Source organism: Salvia splendens, chromosome 4 (genome assembly GCF_004379255.2).
Source record: "Salvia splendens isolate huo1 chromosome 4, SspV2, whole genome shotgun sequence".
Classification (NCBI taxonomy): Eukaryota; Viridiplantae; Streptophyta; class Magnoliopsida; order Lamiales; family Lamiaceae; genus Salvia; species Salvia splendens.
Window position 1 is genome coordinate 27,346,430 of NC_056035.1, and position 21,830 is coordinate 27,368,259.

Here is a 21,830-nt window from a genome sequence, read left to right on the forward strand (position 1 = left end):
TGATGATATGATATGTATGTTTTGTATGGTACAGACTATTTTGTAACAGACTAGTATTTTTGTGGAAGTATAGTTCGGTGGAAAAATATCAGGAAAAATTTTGGTGGTATTTTTGTGGATAGCGTACTTCGTCGGTTTGTGATTTCAATCATATTTGAGTAACTTCATTCGTGTTTTCAGGCATAGATAAAAACAAAACGCTTTCATTCAATCAACATCAGGCGTTTGTGATTTCAGTCATAGTCGGGTAGTATTCATTTGTGTACATGGTTTGTGATTTCAGTCATAGTTGTGTAACCCCATGCGTGATTTCAAACATAAATGAAAAATTTTGGTGGTATTTTTGTGGATAGCGTACTTCGTCGGTTTGTGATTTCAATCATATTTGAGTAACTTCATTCGTGTTTTCAGGCATAGATAAAAACAAAACGCTTTCATTCAATCAACATTAGGCGTTTGTGATTTCATTCATAGTTGGGTAGTATTCATTTGTGTACATGGTTTGTGATTTCAGTCATAGTTGTGTAACCTCATGCGTGATTTCAGACATAAATGAAAACCAACAAAGCAAAGCGTAGTCGATCAGGATCAGAAATGAACGACGGAGCGAACACGACATAGCATTGTTATAACAGTAGAAAAATTACAATACATAACAACAAGATTGTGATTTTTAAGCGTCAGAGAGTTGTTGCCATCTGACCAATTTTCACCGCCAATGCGTCACACTCTTCAGTTTTCATACCCAGTTGTAGCTTCAAGTCTTCAAACTCCACGGTTTTCAAGCGCAATTTCTCGTGCAGCACACCTTCGAGTAGAGATTTGCTTCAAAGTTCAGCTTCGAATTGGTCTCGCTCAAGTTTCACTCTCTGAAAATAACTGTCTTGACTTGGGGATAGACTCGCATCAAACCATCGAAAAAACTTGCAGTCATCGTCCTGCATAATAATTTCTCATTAATCTTTATGCCAACAAAATTAATGGACAACACGATCAAAATACATGCTTTTAACCTTCCATATAGGGCAGCGATAGTAACGTCTACCCGGGTTAGCAGCCGTCCTAGATGTCACGAGCTCAGCCTCAAGATCGTGATTACACTTCACAATTTCGGGACGAGGTCAATTCCAATTGAAGCTTGAGCCGAACGATTGAGAAGAAGAAGAAGAAGAAGAAGAAGAAGAAGAAGAAGAAGAAGAAGAAGAAGAAGAAGAAGAAGAAGAAGAAGAAGAAGAAGAAGAAGACATTGCGTAACGACCTGAATTCAATTCGACAGTACAAAATTCAAATCAGCAATGCAATTTCGCCGAAGTATAGCAGATAGAACCTAGCACATTGCACAAAAACTAAAATCATTCTTCCGCCCAAATGCATACTTCAACCAAGTAGGCGCAAAATTTTCCACACTTAAAATTCCAGCTGAAATCGACCAAGAATTGCAAAATACTTTTTCAGATGTCCGACGGTAACCATACAACAAAAAAATCAACCAACAATTGCAAAATCCTCGTTGATACCCTAAATTCAGCAAAATCCAGATGAAATCCCCTAAATTCCAGATCCCGAACAGCTGGAGAAGATATGAAATCCTCTAATTTGCCCGATGCCGAAGAAGTCAAAATCGCCTATTATGTTTTGAGAGGGAAATATGAATCCAGTAAAAATTGAAAACGGTAGATGAAACTGTAACGACCCAAGACTTTGGAAACTTTTTGCGGGCTTAATTAATTTTTGTCGGTTTTTTATGCGAAGGAGTGTTGAAGTATTATTAAGAAACTTCCCAAAAAAAAAAAAAAAAAAAATATATATAAAATTTTTTTAAATCTATGTTTGAAGTTTAAAGGAATCGAGAATAGATGAAATAATTGTCGTTGTTTTTTTTTATATCCGATCGTGATCAAAAAGAATAAATCCAAAACAAAAGTTGTAATGTCCGGTACAGGTATCGGAAGTCCGATAAAGTCAAAATTGTACAAGGCGATCAAATCCTAATCTTTACACTTATAGGAGAGAGAGAGAGAGACATGCGAGTCTCGGGCAGCCGTCCGACGACCCCTTTCGCATCTAATTGAAGTTCAACACGTCCCCAAGAATCACCATAATCACTCCAAATCCCTGCCCATCGAATCAAATCCCCATTTGAGATGACCACCATCAAATCAAATCCCTATTAAGATGTGGGTAAGATCTTTGAGATCTCATATTTATTACTTAGTGTCTAATCAAAATCTAGAGGGATTTTTCTCCCCAAGTGGGCAATTAATGCCAAAGTGTCCAAGTGAATCTTGGAGGAGCTCAATGTAGACATGGAATTTAAGAGATTAGACATGGAAGTTAAGAGCATTTAAGATGGAAGATCACATCATCACTTTACCAAAAATGAAGGCAACAAATATATATAGCCAAACATTCCTTTTCATCCAAACATCACTTTCACTACACTTAACCAAAAACACACACGAGGAGCAAGGGAGGGCACTTTTTTCTTCAAGACACACACTACCTTTTACAAGGTAAACTCCACACTCCCATCCTTACACCTTCACGCATTTCATGCTTAGAATGAGAAAACATGAACCATGACATAGAATAATTTTGTTTCCTACAAGCAAGCATGTAAACTCAACACTTAAGCCTCTTTCACAGCATCCTTATAGAATCGTTCGCAATAGTTCTTCACAACTGTAAATAATAAATGAATATATATACGAAGGGTTTTAATCTCAGAATCTGCCAAACTCAAACGATAATCACATAAGTGAAATGAGCCTAACAAGTTAAGAAAAGAAAGAAGGGAGTAAAGATCTTAGCTTTAAGGGGCGGCTGTCCCGCGAACCCGTGAAGGACTGCCCGCGACTGCCTGACAAGTTCGAGCTGCAACAGAGGGCGAGCAGCAGCACGGCAGCGGTGGTTGGCGTCGGCGTTGGCGTCGGCGTCGACGCAAGGAAACCGCGTCGGCTACGTGACAGCAGCGCCGAGAGAGAGAGATGCAGTTTGTCCACTGCATGGAGGAGGCTGGAGAGAGGAGGTGAGCCGCTGCAAGTACAGCAGCGGCGACGACGGCGTGCGTACGGGAGAAGAAGGAGAAAGAGGAGAGAGATGGGAGGCGGCCGCAGGTGGCGGGGACGGCGGCGGCCGGTTACGCCGGCAGGGCAGGTGGCGGCGGCAGTTGGGGTGTAGAGAGAAGGTGGAGCCTTTCACACTTCAATTAGGATTCACAATTGGGATCTAAATTTTGAAAAAGAGAAAGAGGGTTGACCGATCCTTTTCACTTCTTATTTTCTTGTTGGACTCAAGTCCTTGTTGGGCAAATCATTCTGGGCTAGGAGTAAGTGAGTTGGGCCAGAGAAATAAATTAACTTGAGCCCATTTTTCCTTTTGTAAATAGATGGGGCTGCTGAAATTGTTTTAAAAGAGGCCCAATTCCGGAAATTAATTAACTTTGGGCTGAGAAATGAAGGAAATCTTGGCCCAATTTCGAAAATAAGATCTTAGAAGAAGAATTAATGTGAAATCTTAGCCTAAGTTTTAAGTTAAGGTTTATTTAAGTTTTTATACAATTAATTAAAGTATAAAGACTCAAGTTTTTGAAGCACGAGATTAGGAGAAGAAGAAGCATAAAATAGAATGCATCATCAAGTTGTTATATCTCCGTAAAGCTAAAGTTAGCTTGACTTTTCTTTTTCCAAAAAGGGAAAAACTTACGAGGAGAATAACACCGAGAAGCAAGGAACTAAGATCTAGAAACCTTGAGAAGTATACAAGGTGAACTTTTCTATCCTACATACTAATGTGGAAATAAAAATGCAAGTTATATTTTTGAAGTGATATTTTTATGAAAATGCCTAACTTATGTTTGGTATTTATTCAAGTAATGTTGTCTTGCCATAAATATTTTGTGTATGATGCCTATCTGTTTGGCGAAGGCCAAGAAAATATTATTTCGAATTCGGGTCCTAGCAAGGGGAGAGTCCCTACTCGGACTAGTGTACACGTGGACTGTGTGTCATCGAGAGGGTTGGCCGGTCCGGTGACCGTGGAAAGTGGCCACTTTCCCGGTTCACAAGATATTGCAGATATGGCGAATTACAAAAGAACTTAGACTGATCAGTCGAATTTTTTTTAGTACTAGAAATTTGGTAAGCTCGGGCCTTTTAAGATAAATCCCTGAGTATTGCTGTGATGATGGCTTGACAAAATTTTCAATTGTATAATTGTATCTTTCGGCAATGTGTTCACTGAGTACCTTTGTACTCAGCCCTGCATATATTTCTAAATGTGCAGGTTGAGCTGCGAAATGGGGGAGTAAGTGCTGAAGAGAGAAGTCATTTAGTCCAGTCCAAAAAAAAATAAGACTCTCGGAGGTTCATGTCTTCATACATGAAACCGTGTTCTTTTGTTTCCGTTGTGCCACTTCGAAAGACTAAAGTTCATCTCGTTTAAAGACTCTGATAGTTGAATATGTATGAACTTCCACTCGATTCTGCACGATCGAGTATATTCTATCCTAAGTATTTTCATTAAACTCTTACAAGCATGCAGTTGAGTCTTGACTTTATTTTTTCCCCTATTTCTTTTCCCCACTCCTTATACCCCCCCTAGTCGCGGTATTCCGGGTTATGCTATCCTTAGCAAGCGCGGTCGTGACAGAGTGGTATCAGAGCGTTCGTTTACGCCCTGAACCCGAGAGTATTCTTTGGAAATCTTCGGTCTAGCCTCGTTCCACTAGACTATTCAAAAAAAAAAAAAAAAAAACTCTCAGCACTCCCACCAATCGCACTCAACCAAGAAAAGGTAACTTGTTCATTTGTCAAAAGACAAAAAGAATTTTTGATGTTAGAGCAAGTTCCTGTTTACTTTGATAATCATTTTTTTTAGTAGTACGAACTAGAAAAAGAACTTAGGACTATCATTTACCATCGCTTTCCTAAGCGAGGAAAATGATAAGAATATCGCGAGCAATAAACGCCGAATCTAGCAAAAGCAAGAGTACAAAGAGATGTTCTAAGTCGCAAGCGACGGTGATCTTTCACGATCCAATGCAAACATAAATTTAAGGCATTTCCCGATGCCTGATAATGACATAATATGAGTACGACCTATAGGGGCAGCTTAGAATTAGCATTCATGTCACGTTTATTTTGCTTTATATGCATACTTATGTACGATTTTCGAGGGGCCTGATCGACGAACGCTATCTTGTAGATGGTGTATCCGACCCCGGAGGACATTATTTTCGAGTACCTGACTTTCATGATGGCCGTTGGGGACGACCTTGGGATATTCCTCGCCCACTTTCGCTGGTTATGGGAGAGAGCATACCAGGTTGGTGTGACGCACTATGATGGCGTCATGAGACTTATCAGACTGCTACCCCAGGACTGGCAGGGTTGGGCTATGGAGAGGTCGCGAGACTACACCTTTAGTCTTGAGCCATTCTTGGATATCATAGGTGATTTTCCCCGGTTCCTGGCGGAGATTCACATATGTTTTATCCTGAATGGCCAGGCACCCAGAGGACCTTACATATTACCAGGCGACCTCGTTCCAGTGGGAGTTCCAGCTGCTCCTGAGCAGCCGTGCCATCCCACTCCTCCAGCAGGAGTTCCAGCCGCTCCAGAGCAGCCATACCATCATCCCGGGACAGTAGCCCCACCTCCGTCGCCTACCACACTTGGGCGTCGGGCACGAGGTGAGTTTGAGGCAGGATCATCCCGTTCCCCTATGGATGAGGAGGGCTACTCCCCGATTAGGGCATTCCCAGCACAGAGCTCACCAGGAGGAGACGCGACAGATTCAGAGGCTAGAGAGCTGCGAGCTGTAGCTGCAGAGAAGCGTAGGAAGGGCAAGGCCCCAGTCACTTCGGCAGCAGGGGAGGAGTCGACTGACCAGGAGATCCGCGTAGGCACTACCCTCCTACAGCCTCTACCCATTCCGTCGGAGACTCACACTGCTACCCCACCGGTAGAGGTGATTCATACCATTCCCAGTCACCCGACATCTACTGCAGTGGAGCGTAGGCTCATTACCTGGGCGATACGCCACTATGGAGAGGTGACCCGTAGCCAGCATGCTTCCGGAGGTAGCCCTGCGATGGCCATTCAGCTAGATGACAGCTCAGAGGAGGAGGATCCAGATGAGGATTTGGAGTATGAGGCGGCCGCTAGTACTACGGGCTCGTCGACTTGACAGTAGTTTAGCTATGATGCCATCTATGTACCACCAGAAACGGATCCGTTATGAGACTGTTCTGGTGTATGTTTTATGATTAGTAGTAGTAGTAGTACTTTTGTGCCACGGAAACATTTGTGCCAGTGTTCCGTGACTAGACCTCTTTTGTTGACAATCTGTTTAGTAGCAGATTTATTTCTTTTGCGACACCGAGAACTGGTGTACAAAAAAAAAAAAAAAAAAAGTCCTCTACGAAGGCAAATTTTTCCTATGTATATGATAACATCATCTTTTATCATCAGTGCGTTTTGTGGTGTTTATTTTTTTTTTATTTTTTTTTCTTTCTCCACAAGCATGAAACGAAGCTATATCACATACTATTCCTCAAGGGAATGTGTGAGTGACTTATATAATAATGTTTTCATCTTTATAGAATGCCGCCAAGGAGAGCTGGACAACCCCGAGGAAGAGGAAGAGGGAGAGGGAGAGGACGTGGTAGAATGCCGCAGCCCGAGCAGGGCGGATTTGAAGAGTGGCGCGCAGCAACACCACCACCTCCCCCTCCACCACCTCCACCAGCTCCGATACCCGACCGGAGGGTCGAAGAAATATTTCTGAGACAGAATCCGCCAGTTTTTAACGGAAGGGGTGACCCAACTGAAGCCGAAACATGGATACGTGCACTCGAGCGCATATTTGATTTTCTGCGATGCACAGACCAGGAGCGTCTGGCGTGTGTGTCATTCCAGTTATCAGGGTCCGCAGACTTTTGGTGGGAAGCACGCAGAAAGACAATGACTCCACAGCAGCTGGCAAACATGACTTGGGAGCAGTTCAAAGAAGGAATCTATGAGAAGTACATTCCCAAGAGTTATAGAAAGAAAAAGGAAATAGAGTTTTACAACCTGAAACAGGGACGAATGTCAGTAACAGACTACGACCGTGCTTTCTGTGATATGTCCCGATATGGACCTGACCAAGTAGATACTGAAGTGAAAATGGCCGAGAAATTTTGTGCAGGTCTGAGGCATGAAATAAGAATGGCGTTGGCTAGCCACGGCGGACTATCTTATCCTGAAGCTCTGAGCCGAGCTCTAGACATTGAAGCGGCAATGCCTGGAGAGAAACCCACCCCTACTGCTGCATCCTCACAATCGCAGACCCCATCTCAAGCTCCAAGGGACAAGAGAAAGTGGGAAGGGAATCGGAATCAGTCGGAACAGAAGAAACCATGGCCTGGGCAAAACCGTCCATAGGACCCTGCGCGGCAACCCAATTCTTACCCCGCAGGAGGCACTCAGTCAAAGTCCACCCCATGTCCCAAATGTAACAGGATGCATAGCGGAATTTGTAAGGCAGGGGAAGATACTTGCTATGCATGTGGAAAAAGCGGCCACTTCGCCAGAAACTGTCCAAATAAGTCTCCAGCAATGGGTGCAAGACCCAACACGTCAGCACCGCGGCAACAGTTACGGGCTCTACAGGCGGAACCGCAAAACAATCAGCACCAATCCCCGCAACCCCCGCAACAGCAGCGACGGGGGCTCCCAACACAGGCCAGAGCATATGCATTGGGACAGAAGCAACAGGAGAAGGGCAAAGGAAATCTAGCAGGTATGGGCACATTACTTAACATACCTGTTGTCTTATTGTATGATACTGGTGCTTCGCACTCTTTCATATCCGCCCCATGTGTAGCCACCTTAGAACTCACAACAGAGCCAGTTGAATCTAGTATAAGAGTGTCTTCACCGGTCGGAGGGATCATAGATATCACGCAGAAATGCTCAAACTTAGAAATCATGCTGGGAGAACATAAGATCATAGATAATACTCTGGGAGTCATGAGAATGAAAGATGTTGATATCATACTAGGAATGGATTGGCTGGCTGAAAATCGCGCCACCATCAATTGCAATGAAAGACAAATTTCTTTCCAAACCCCGGGAAAGGAACGAATTAATATCCATGGAATCACCATGAACAAGCGAAAATCTATAGTCTCCGCTTTGCAGGCAGTCACACTTATGAGAAAAGGGTGTCCCGCCTACCTCGTTTACCTAAGCGAGGAGCAAAAAGAAGAAAGAAAAGTAGGAGATGTAGATGTAGTGCGTGAATTTCCAGATGTGTTTCCAAACGTACTGCCTGGTTTACCCCCAGATAGGAAACTGGAATTCACCATTGACCTAGAGCCGGGATCTGCGCCAATATCAAAGGCACCATACCGAATGGCCCCAAAGGAATTAGAAGAGCTCAAAATACAACTACAGGAACTCCTAGACCTGGGTTTCATCAGACCTAGTGTTTCTCCATGGGGAGCCCCTGTACTGTTCGTTAAAAAGAAGGATGGGACATTAAGGATGTGCATAGACTACCGGGAACTGAATAAGCTAACACTCAAGAATAAGTATCCGTTGCCGAGAATAGATGATTTGTTCGATCAGCTTAAGGGAGCCAGTGTATTCTCCAAGGTGGACTTGAGATCTGGGTATCATCAGTTAAAAATTCGACCAGAAGATATACCCAAGACGGCTTTTCGCACCAGGTACGGTCACTACGAATTTGTAGTAATGCCTTTTGGATTGACTAATGCTCCTGCCGTATTCATGGATTTGATGAACCGCGTATTCCACCCATATCTCGACAAATTTGTCTTGGTCTTCATAGATGACGTTCTCATATACTCGAAGAATAGAAAGGAACATGAAGAGCATCTGAGAATCACCCTCGAAACACTAAGGACCGAAAAGCTCTACGCCAAGTTTAGCAAATGCGAGTTCTGGCTAAGCGAGGTAAATTTCCTCGGACACATCGTAACGGCTGAAGGAATTCAAGTAGATCCGGCAAAGGTAGAAGCTGTGCAGAAGTGGAAGTCGCCAACAACCCCAAATGAGATCCGAAGTTTTTTAGGATTGGCCGGCTACTACAGAAGGTTCATAGAAGGGTTCTCTAAAATCGCAAGACCAATGACACAACAACTCAAGAAAGGTATTAAGTTTGTGTGGACCCCAGAATGCGAAGAAAGTTTCCAACTGCTAAAGGAGAAGCTGACCACGGCACCTGTGTTAGCAGTACCGGAACCAGGAACGAGCTACGTGGTCTACACCGATGCATCGAAAAATGGACTGGGATGTGTTTTGATGCAAAATGGGAAAGTGATCGCTTATGCGTCAAGACAGCTTAGGCCGCACGAGCTGAATTACCCAACGCACGATCTGGAGTTGGCAGCTGTAGTTCATGCACTGAAAATTTGGAGACACCACCTATATGGAGTTAGGTGTGAAATTTTCACTGATCACAAGAGTCTTAAATACTTCTTCGAGCAGAAAGATCTGAACATGCGACAAAGAAGATGGCTCGAATTGGTAAAAGACTACGACTGTGGCATAAACTACCACCCTGGCAAGGCTAATGTGGTAGCTGATGCACTGAGTCGAAAGTCTCAACAACTAGCAGGTCTAGTTACCCAGGAAGAGGTACTACTGCGAGAATTTGCCAAAATGAAATTGGAGATAATACGAGCACCTGAAACGGTGGAAGCAAGAATCGCCACTTGGGTGATGGAACCGGATTTGAGGGGGAAAATAGTAGACGCTCAAAGACAAGATGAATCCCTGGAGAAGATACGAGTAAAGGTACGAACCGGTGACTCAGGAGGTTATCGGGAAGAAGCGGATAACGCCCTTACTTTTGAAGGAAGACTGTGTGTGCCCGCCGACGACAAACTCAGGAATGAAATCATGAGTGAAGCCCACGACACCCCGTACACTGCTCATCCTGGAAGTACAAAGATGTACCAAGACCTGAAAAAGAAATTCTGGTGGGATGGTATGAAGAGAAGCATAGTATCATTTGTTGAGAAATGTTTGGCCTGCCAACAGGTCAAAGCACTTCATCAACGACCCTATGGAAAGTTGCAACCCTTGGAAATTCCCGAATGGAAGTGGGACCATATAGCAATGGACTTTGTGACGGGTTTGCCCAGATCCAAACGAGGAAATACTGCCATTTGGGTAATCGTTGATCGTCTTACAAAGAGCGCTCATTTCATTCCTATCCCTATCACATATGGATCGGAGAAATTAGCGCAACTATATGTACGGGAGATCATACGTCTACACGGAGTGCCAGTGTCCATCACATCGGACCGGGACTCCAAGTTTACATCAAGATTTTGGAAAAGCTTGCAAGGAGAGTTGGGAACTAGATTAAACTTTAGCACAGCTTTCCATCCACAAACCGACGGACAATCGGAGAGGACGATTCAAACATTGGAGGATATGCTAAGAGCAGTTGTACTCGACAGAGGAGAAAATTGGGAATCCATCTTACCTCTAATAGAGTTCGCCTACAATAACAGTTACCAAGCAACCATTGATATGGCACCCTACGAGGCTCTATACGGGAAGAAGTGTAGGTCACCACTTTATTGGGATGAAGTGGGCGAAAGGAAGATGTTAGGCCCAGATGCAGTGAGTGAGATGGTTGAGATCGTGAGACAGATCCGAGGAAGAATCAAGGAAGCACAAGACCGGCAAAAGTCCTATGCCGATGCACGTCGAACTGAGTTGAAATTTAGCATAGGAGATAAGGTTTTCTTGAAAGTATCTCCTTCTAAAGGGATAACTAGGTTCGGCATCAAGGGTAAGCTAAAACCCCGTTTCATTGGACCCTACGAGATCCTCGAGGAAGTGGGTCCAGTGGCATATCGGTTAGCACTACCACAAAGTTTTGGAAACGTACACAATGTGTTCCATGTTTCTCAACATCGAAAGTACGTGTTCGATCCCAAACACGTGATTCATCATGAAGAGATTACACTAGCCCCAGACTTAAGTTACGAAGAAAAACCAATAGCAATTTTGGATCGAAAGGTGCAAGACCTACGGAACAAATCGATCTCTACAGTGAAAGTTTTGTGGAATCACCACGGACAAGAAGAGGCAACATGGGAACTAGAAGAGAAAATGAAAGAACAATATCCTGAGTTGTTCGCCTAAAAAAAAGCACCCAAATTTCGGGACGAAATTTCTTTTAAGGGGGGTAGAATGTAACGACCTAAGACTTTGGAAACTTTTTGCGGGCTTAATTAATTTTTGTCGGTTTTTTATGCGAAGGAGTGTTGAAGTATTATTAAGAAACTTCCCAAAAAAAAAATATATATATATATATAAAATTTTTTTAAATCTATGTTTGAAGTTTAAAGGAATCGAGAATAGATGAAATAATTGTCGTTGTTTTTTTTTATATCCGATCGTGATCAAAAAGAATAAATCCAAAACAAAAGTTGTAATGTCCGGTACAGGTATCGGAAGTCCGATAAAGTTAAAATTGTACAAGGCGATCAAATCCTAATCTTTACACTTATAGGAGAGAGAGAGAGAGACATGCGAGTCTCGGGCAGCCGTCCGACGACCCCTTTCGCATCTAATTGAAGTTCAACACGTCCCCAAGAATCACCATAATCACTCCAAATCCCTGCCCATCGAATCAAATCCCCATTTGAGATGACCACCATCAAATCAAATCCCTATTAAGATGTGGGTAAGATCTTTGAGATCTCATATTTATTACTTAGTGTCTAATCAAAATCTAGAGGGATTTTTCTCCCCAAGTGGGCAATTAATGCCAAAGTGTCCAAGTGAATCTTGGAGGAGCTCAATGTAGACATGGAATTTAAGAGATTAGACATGGAAGTTAAGAGCATTTAAGATGGAAGATCACATCATCACTTTACCAAAAATGAAGGCAACAAATATATATAGCCAAACATTCCTTTTCATCCAAACATCACTTTCACTACACTTAACCAAAAACACACACGAGGAGCAAGGGAGGGCACTTTTTTCTTCAAGACACACACTACCTTTTACAAGGTAAACTCCACACTCCCATCCTTACACCTTCACGCATTTCATGCTTAGAATGAGAAAACATGAACCATGACATAGAATAATTTTGTTTCCTACAAGCAAGCATGTAAACTCAACACTTAAGCCTCTTTCACAGCATCCTTATAGAATCGTTCGCAATAGTTCTTCACAACTGTAAATAATAAATGAATATATATACGAAGGGTTTTAATCTCAGAATCTGCCAAACTCAAACGATAATCACATAAGTGAAATGAGCCTAACAAGTTAAGAAAAGAAAGAAGGGAGTAAAGATCTTAGCTTTAAGGGGCGGCTGTCCCGCGAACCCGTGAAGGACTGCCCGCGACTGCCTGACAAGTTCGAGCTGCAACAGAGGGCGAGCAGCAGCACGGCAGCGGTGGTTGGCGTCGGCGTTGGCGTCGGCGTCGACGCAAGGAAACCGCGTCGGCTACGTGACAGCAGCGCCGAGAGAGAGAGATGCAGTTTGTCCACTGCATGGAGGAGGCTGGAGAGAGGAGGTGAGCCGCTGCAAGTACAGCAGCGGCGACGACGGCGTGCGTACGGGAGAAGAAGGAGAAAGAGGAGAGAGATGGGAGGCGGCCGCAGGTGGCGGGGACGGCGGCGGCCGGTTACGCCGGCAGGGCAGGTGGCGGCGGCAGTTGGGGTGTAGAGAGAAGGTGGAGCCTTTCACACTTCAATTAGGATTCACAATTGGGATCTAAATTTTGAAAAAGAGAAAGAGGGTTGACCGATCCTTTTCACTTCTTATTTTCTTGTTGGACTCAAGTCCTTGTTGGGCAAATCATTCTGGGCTAGGAGTAAGTGAGTTGGGCCAGAGAAATAAATTAACTTGAGCCCATTTTTCCTTTTGTAAATAGATGGGGCTGCTGAAATTGTTTTAAAAGAGGCCCAATTCCGGAAATTAATTAACTTTGGGCTGAGAAATGAAGGAAATCTTGGCCCAATTTCGAAAATAAGATCTTAGAAGAAGAATTAATGTGAAATCTTAGCCTAAGTTTTAAGTTAAGGTTTATTTAAGTTTTTATACAATTAATTAAAGTATAAAGACTCAAGTTTTTGAAGCACGAGATTAGGAGAAGAAGAAGCATAAAATAGAATGCATCATCAAGTTGTTATATCTCCGTAAAGCTAAAGTTAGCTTGACTTTTCTTTTTCCAAAAAGGGAAAAACTTACGAGGAGAATAACACCGAGAAGCAAGGAACTAAGATCTAGAAACCTTGAGAAGTATACAAGGTGAACTTTTCTATCCTACATACTAATGTGGAAATAAAAATGCAAGTTATATTTTTGAAGTGATATTTTTATGAAAATGCCTAACTTATGTTTGGTATTTATTCAAGTAATGTTGTCTTGCCATAAATATTTTGTGTATGATGCCTATCTGTTTGGCGAAGGCCAAGAAAATATTATTTCAAATTCGGGTCCTAGCAAGGGGAGAGTCCCTACTCGGACTAGTGTACACGTGGACTGTGTGTCATCGAGAGGGTTGGCCGGTCCGGTGACCGTGGAAAGTGGCCACTTTCCCGGTTCACAAGATATTGCAGATATGGCGAATTACAAAAGAACTTAGACTGATCAGTCGAATTTTTTTTAGTACTAGAAATTTGGTAAGCTCGGGCCTTTTAAGATAAATCCCTGAGTATTGTTGTGATGATGGCTTGACAAAATTTTCAATTGTATAATTGTATCTTTCGGCAATGTGTTCACTGAGTACCTTTGTACTCAGCCCTGCATATATTTCTAAATGTGCAGGTTGAGCTGCGAAATGGGGGAGTAAGTGCTGAAGAGAGAAGTCATTTAGTCCAGTCCAAAAAAAAAATAAGACTCTCGGAGGTTCATGTCTTCATACATGAAACCGTGTTCTTTTGTTTCCGTTGTGCCACTTCGAAAGACTAAAGTTCATCTCGTTTAAAGACTCTGATAGTTGAATATGTATGAACTTCCACTCGATTCTGCACGATCGAGTATATTCTATCCTAAGTATTTTCATTAAACTCTTACAAGCATGCAGTTGAGTCTTGACTTTATTTTTTCCCCTATTTCTTTTCCCCACTCCTTATACCCCCCCCTAGTCGCGGTATTCCGGGTTATGCTATCCTTAGCAAGCGCGGTCGTGACAGAAACGGAAATGGAGGGAAGAAATAATGAAACGGAATTGAAAACTATAAATGGAATTATGATTACAATTCTGCTTGACAAGACAGCACCTGCAAATGCAGGCATAGGGGTGCAGCCTAATGCAATCAAAAGGTCTAAACTGCCCTTCAGCCCATTTGGGCATTTTCGTCCGAAAAAGGCAAAATATACACGATTTGTGATTATATGTTTTGTCATATCCCTGTGGTGGTATTTTTAAAAGTTAGGGGCCTCTGATGTTACAAGGCGAAAAGTTAGGGCCCTTTGGTGCAGTTCACTCTATTTTTAAAAAGAGTGAACTACATAAACCATCCTTGACGTTTCTATTTGTTTCACTTCATGCCCCTGACATTTAAAAATATCGCCACAAGTCTCTGACGTTTAACATAATCACATATCATGTTTTTTCGGACTAAAAGGCCCTTCAGCCCTAAAAGGGCATTATGGGCATATCACACGGACTTCTGCAGTGACGGCCTACATGATGCTGACGCGATTTGATGGCTGACGCGATTTGACAGCTGACGTGATTTGACGGTTGTGCGTCAGTGGCCTCCATTTGTGATTTAACAAACACATATCATACTCCATTTGTGATTTTACTAAGTGCTTTGTATTCTTCCCATATATATAGTTTTGTTTTTTCGTTTTTCATCACTTAACAAGTCGAAACGTAGGTAACGAAAAAATTAGACTACAATTGTCTACAAACCTCTTTTCAAAATGAAAATATTGAATCCAATACCATAAATTCTTCATGATTTAAGGATTGTAAATTATTCTTAGTTTTTATTAAAAATATATCTATTACGTGTGAATATCCAATCAAATATTTAGAAATGTCAAATGGAATATATACTAAATCAGTACAGTATTTTGTATTTAATTCGCATCATAAAGTTCAAATAGAATTAAGCAAAATTATTTGATTCATCCGCAACCTTACATACATCTCACCTATTTTTTCAATATGAGGTCTCCTTTGTGCTTAACCTCATAGTGTTGGCCACAAAATACAAGGCATTAATCACTTCAATTAATTCATAACCATGTAATAAATAAAATTAAAGATCATTTACTTATTTTCTCTATATAACTTTGACTAAATAAAATTGCAAATTGAAATTTAATTCTTATGTATTTTTTAAAATTAATTTCAATAACTAACTTTTTATGCTAGAGATGCAACACGTATGAGTTCGGAAATTACAAGAAACCTTGACATTGTTGTTCTCAGAGCTGAGGAAGACTAAAAGTAGTTTCACTTCGGTAGTTTGTCACTCATAATAACGTATGAAGTTAGAATTTTTTTACTCTTCTTGAGTAAAGATAATCATTTCTAAAACACATGAGCTTTTAAGTCAACACAACCTAACAAGCAAATGACTGATAAATCTATTGCTAGAGTAACTTCATTAGGGAAGACATGAATTCAGGTCAAGATCTTCATGGTTGTTGTGGTTTTGGCATCTCAAGGCCGGTTCGATATCCAGTTAATCCGGCAAGAGGTAAACCGTATAACTGTAGAGGATAAGTGATGGGTGCTGGTGGAACACATAATCCAGCATAAGTTGGCATAATCTGTGACCAAAGTATCATAAGTTGTTGCACATAAATCAAAATAATAAGCTGTATTTGAATGTACATTAAATAATAGCACTCTCTAACAATTGTTCCCAAGTTGTATTCGTCAAATTGTTCCCAATTGGCATAATCAAAATAATAGCACGCCGGGGAAATTCAAGTACAAATCCATCACGATGCACCGCCAATTCTACTGCTGCCGCCTATTTAAGCTTCCAGTCCTTTGTTGAATTAAAGTGAGAGAAGGAGAAAGAGAAATTAATATCAAACACTTACAATATAGATGCACAGGCACAACACTGATAAACATCAAATTTGAGTCGACAAAAGTGCAGGCCTAATTTCTGCAAAAGTGCAGCCTCCCTGCAGAGTATGCCTGCAACAGAGGGCAAGATGACTGAAATGCCCTTCAAGGCAAAAGGGTATTTTAGTCCGAAAAATGGCTACAAATATCTGATATGTAATTATATTAAAGGTCAGAGACTAATGTCAATATTTTTAAAAGTCAGGGGTATGGAGTGAAACAATTGGAAATGTCAGGGACATTTTATGTAGTTCACTCTTTTAAAATTATCATTCTTCTTCCTTTTTTCCATCCTTCACTTTGTTTCTTTATTTCAATATTGGATTTGATTTTATATAATTAAATTTTAAATTTAGATTTTTAAATATAAATAAATTTTTTAATTAAAACTATTAATTCATAGACACTATAAATATTGATTAACACTATTAATTTTTGTTATTTAATATAATATCCAGCTGAATTGAAAAAGTACAAAAAAACAATATGAATCATGATGGAAAAATAAGAGCTATTCTACTTAGCATTCGTTCGGTTGTTATAATTGTTCCACGAAAAATGGGACACGTTGTGAATGACACGGGTTTTAATGTGGAATTGGTAAAGTAAGAGAGAAGTAGTGTTAGTGGATTGTGGGGTCCATATTATTAGTAAGAGAGAGGGAAAAAAGTAAGAGATAAGTTGTTGAAAATTTTCCCTTTTCAAATGTGCTCTATTTTTTTGTGGACAACAAAAAATGGTAAATGTGCTCTATTTTTCGTGGACGGATGGAGCATGAAGTTGACTAAAAATTTGATACTACTAAAAATTTGAGACTACTATTATTCTATTATACTCCATCCATTTAAAAAATATAGTATTTTTTGTCATTTTTGTTCATCCCACAAAATTAGTTCATTTTTATATTTTTTGAAAATCTTTTTATAAAATCATTATACTTCGTACTATAATAAGTTTGTGTCTCGCTATCCATTATTTCCTACTACATACCCATTTGAAGTATTTATATAGGATTATTTTTGTTTAAATTTTATAGTTAATTTTGATGTTTACAAATAAATAAATGAAAATTATATAGTCTTATATTAAATGCATATCATATCTTATTGATTAAATATTATACTATCTTATTGATTAAATATTATACTATCAAATATTGATTAAAACTATTAATTTTTATTATTTAATAATTTTAATGATTAACAAAAATTTATATTTAAAAATCTAAATTTAAAATTTAATTTTATAAAATTAAATCTAATATTGAAATTAAGAAACAAAGGTAGGATGGCAAAAGGTAAGAAGAATGATAATTTTGAAATAATATCAGATTTAGTACATCACTGAAATAATATCATATTTAAAAAGTTAAAAGTGTAAAAAGACCAAATTGTCCAGCACCCCAAAAGGGCATTTTCGGTTCAAAAAATGCCAAAATGACCATTTTTGAGATAAACCCTTAGTCCAGGGATGTCTGACGACATTTTTAAAGTCCATGGATTATGGGCGAGATAAACCCATACTCTAGGGACCATTTTTGTAGTTCACTCTAAAAGATATTATGAAATAATACGGACCAAATTTGCTCATTTGAGATAGTTAATGTAATAAAAAAGATGTTCCCTCAACATAATATACTAAGTCCATTGAATATAAAGTTCTTTCTCTTATTTTTAAGTTAGTAATAACTTTGACTGAAAAATTAACTACTGCATTGGACTAGATCACTTCGTCGACTTCATGTGACTAAGTCAGAGTTTGTGAATTGGTAATTCAATTACCATACTACATTCGAGATTGATTATGCTTCTTAATTAGTATAGTAGTTTGATATCGATCCTATTGACATTGATAAAAAAATACTCCCTCCGTTCCTCTTTACTCCCTCCGTCCATCTGTAGTAGATGTATTTCTTTTCGGCACAGTATTTAAAAAAAATTATTTTAAATAAGTTAAGTAAAAAGAAGATAAAGTAGAAAAGAAAAATGTAGAGAGCTGAAGAGAGAGTAATGTAAGAGAAAGTAAAGTACTTTTTGCAAAAAAAAAAAAAAGAGAATGACTCAGCTATAGTAGGACAACCCAAAAAAAATACGACTCAGCTACATAAGGATATAGAGGGAGTAAAATCAAGTTTACTTAAGACTTTCCTTTACTCTGTTGAAAACGTCATAAAAGCAATTCGAATCCCACATGAAGATGAGCTGGATAATAGAATATGATGAATAGATTGTTTCATTTTCATGTAACATAGATTGTGCATATGCCATCAAAATTTTAAATGGTTAGGAGAATGAATATTCAAAATTAATTTATATGATAGTACACAACATTTTGGACCAATTCATAGAATTTAGGCACCAAAGTACGATGTCTGTTGATCGAGTCATAAGTTGAACAAAAAGGCATAGTTTTAATTTTTTAAATCAATACTTTGCGGTACTTGATTGTATGTAATCAAAATGCATGTTGTTTAGCACATTGTTGAACCCAACCAACAATACAACTCATTTAATATAAATTTAATACTAATATGTTTTCATTTATTGATAAACTTTCACTAGTACTCCTTCGTTGCTAACCAAATGAGGAAAAGAAATTCAAATGCTCGGATTAAAATGCTAGAATCATACGATATATAATAATAAAAAAAGAGAGGGAACATCATTTTTGGTCCACGAACTTTGCCAAAGTATCATTTTAGGTCCGTGAACTTTGAAAATATCATTTTAGGTCCATGAACTTTGAGTTAGTATCATTTGAAGTACTTTTTACTATTTTCAAGTTTTTTTGGACGAAAATACCCTCAATACCTTAAAGTGTATATACTTTTAATAAATTTATCATATACTCATATTTTTTATAAATATCTTTACAGTATATTTTTGACAAATTTTCTAAATATAATTTTACCTTAAATATTATCACTTAATTTTGTGACATGCAAGTAAAATTGCTTCTTCAATTTTTTATATTAATTTTTTTTAAATTGAATAAAGAACTTTTCTTTAATAATAAAAAATTGAATAAAGATCTTTTCTTGCATGTCACAAAATTAAATGATAATATTGAAGGTCAAATTATATTTAGAAAATTTGTCAAAAATATATTGTAAAGATATTTATAAAAAGATCTTTATTCAATTTTTTATTATTAAAGAAAGTTCTTTATTCAATTTTTTAAAAAAAATTAATATAAAAAAATTAAAGAAGCAATTTTACTTGCATGTCACAAAATTAAATGATAATATTTAAGGTCAAATTATATTTAGAAAATTTGTCAAAAATATATTGTAAAGATATTTATGAAAAGATCTTTATTCATTTTTTTATTATTAAAGAAAGTTCTTTATTCAATTTTTTTTAAAAAATTAATATAAAAAATTGAAGAAGCAATTTTACTTGCATGTCACAAAATTAAGTGATAATATTTAAGGTCATATTATATTTAGAAAATTTGTCAAAAATATATTGTAAAGATATTTATAAAAAAATATGAGTATATGATAAATTTATTAAAAATATATACATTTTAAGGTATTGAGGGTATTTTCGTCCAAAAAAACTTGAAAATAGTAAAAAGTACCTCAAATGATACTAACTCAAAGTTCACGGACCTAAAATGATATTTTCAAAGTTCACGGACCTAAAATGATACTTTGGCAAAGTTCGTGTACCAAAAATGATGTTCCCTCTAAAAAACATGTCCCAATGTATAAAATTAATTCCATAACATATTTAGTATTGTTTGTTTTCTATGTAATTTACATATCACCATATACAACTCGGAAATGATAATACTTTTCTGTTGGGTATATCACAAAGAATTATAAAATGAAATAAACAGCCTAATATATTTTTCAAATTCAGCCGCCGAAAAGTAGACCTTGTCATACGCATATTTTAATATATAATATTATAATACATATAGAAGTAGTATTTAAAATAAAGGATTAGAATAACCCACCAACCAGGATAAGAACAAGGACCAGCTTATAATAATTCAGTAAATAAAGAAACAGATAGATACCAAACTTTTATAATAATTTATTCTATAATATTTTACTGATTTGATAATATTAATCTCTATATATTAATTCTGCGAACTAGTCTATGCCCTTTGCCAACCAGAATTGATGTTATCCACCTATTTATCATATCCATCCTACAAACAGACATAATGTCTCTATGCCATAATGTCAGATAACTGTCAATTAGAGACATAATGTCCCCATGCTATAATACTCTTATGTTTTTTTTCATACATATATTTTATATTGCGACTAATTTACCCTATTATCATATTAAATAGATAGATATCTACTTAAGGAAAGCTAAATCAAATTAAATATCATTATACAAATCATATTTATTAATTAGAGATAAACTTAAATCATGCATATATCAAAGTAATAAACGCATAGGTATATATACCATTTGTGTCATGTTAATTTTACACTAATATTATATTAGAAAAATCGTAAATTTAGATTATAAATTAATTATTATAGTATTAGTTAACACATTAAATAACTAAATTGTTATATCTAATTATAAATAATTTGATACTTAATATAGTCTATATTGTTTTTCAAATAAATTTTATTAATCAGTTGATAGTTTGATTTTTAGTTTTTTAGCTTGTTCTTTTTCGATAAAATTTTTGAAATATGCTTGTAATATTTTTTTTATTTTAATTGACTACTACTACAAAGACTTTTTTCACTTACCCAATAGAATTATGCTTGAAATGTTAACTATATAACTTTAAAATATTAAATAGATGAGTTAAGAATATTAAAAAAAATTGATTAAGATTCAACTGTAACATTTCAAAAATTAAAACTCAAGAAATTATTATTTAGTACAAAAATAATAGGATAATCCACTTTTTTTTTATTTTAGACTATTTTAATGTATCATACATCAACTAATTAACTAAGGATAAGAATTAAGATTATGACCAATCGTAAGCTCTATTAATACTATATCAAATAACTGGGGTATTAATTTTCACGGAGTTAGAAATTCTTATTTTTGCAAAGAAAATGAGAAAATACTAAATATATAGCTTTAAAATGTTAAATATATGAGTTAAGAACATATGTTTATTTTCGGACAAATTGTACCATTGAAAAAATAATTAAAATCTTCAAACATAAAGAGTTAATATCAAAATTATAAATTTTCTAACATCAAAACTGCGTACTCAATTAGTACTAATACTTCATAAATCAAATTTTAATATATTGCATGATACATTGATTTGAGCTAAGAACTCTAATGTTTCATTAAAGAAAAATAAAATGATTATTTTTTTTATCGATGCTCAATAGAGAGACATTCCACAATTTAAGAATTAACACATCGTATATCAAATTTTCAGTTGTTTCATAATATTATGAATTGACCTAAAAACTCTATTTTTCAAAATAAACGAAAATATTTACTATATAACTTAAAATGTTAAATACATCAGTTAAGAACGTGTGATTATTTTTATATCAAGTTTCGACCGTAATTGTCACGCCCGCACTACCAAAGGATAGTATAGTATGGACATTTGTGACTAAAAGGGAAGGGTTAAGAGAAGTGGGGATGAGAAATAGGGATGAGCAATAACAAGTACAAAATATAGTTTTACAAGCATCATGCTACTATCCGAAACATCGTCAAAACCTAAACATGAAATACATGTACCCATATATGCATCATACAAAAAGTAGTAGCTACTATACACAAAA

At 37.5% G+C, this 21,830-nt stretch overlaps 1 protein-coding gene across 1 annotated transcript; it reads left to right on the plus strand.

The window, feature by feature from the left end:
• The first annotated feature begins 6,671 nt into the window (after nucleotides 1-6,671).
• LOC121800906 lies at nucleotides 6,672-7,427 on the plus strand. The gene has a single exon (XM_042200395.1). The coding sequence runs from the start codon at nucleotides 6,672-6,674 to the stop codon at nucleotides 7,425-7,427; it is 756 nt and encodes a 251-aa protein (XP_042056329.1).
• Nucleotides 7,428-21,830: the final 14,403 nt, after the last annotated feature.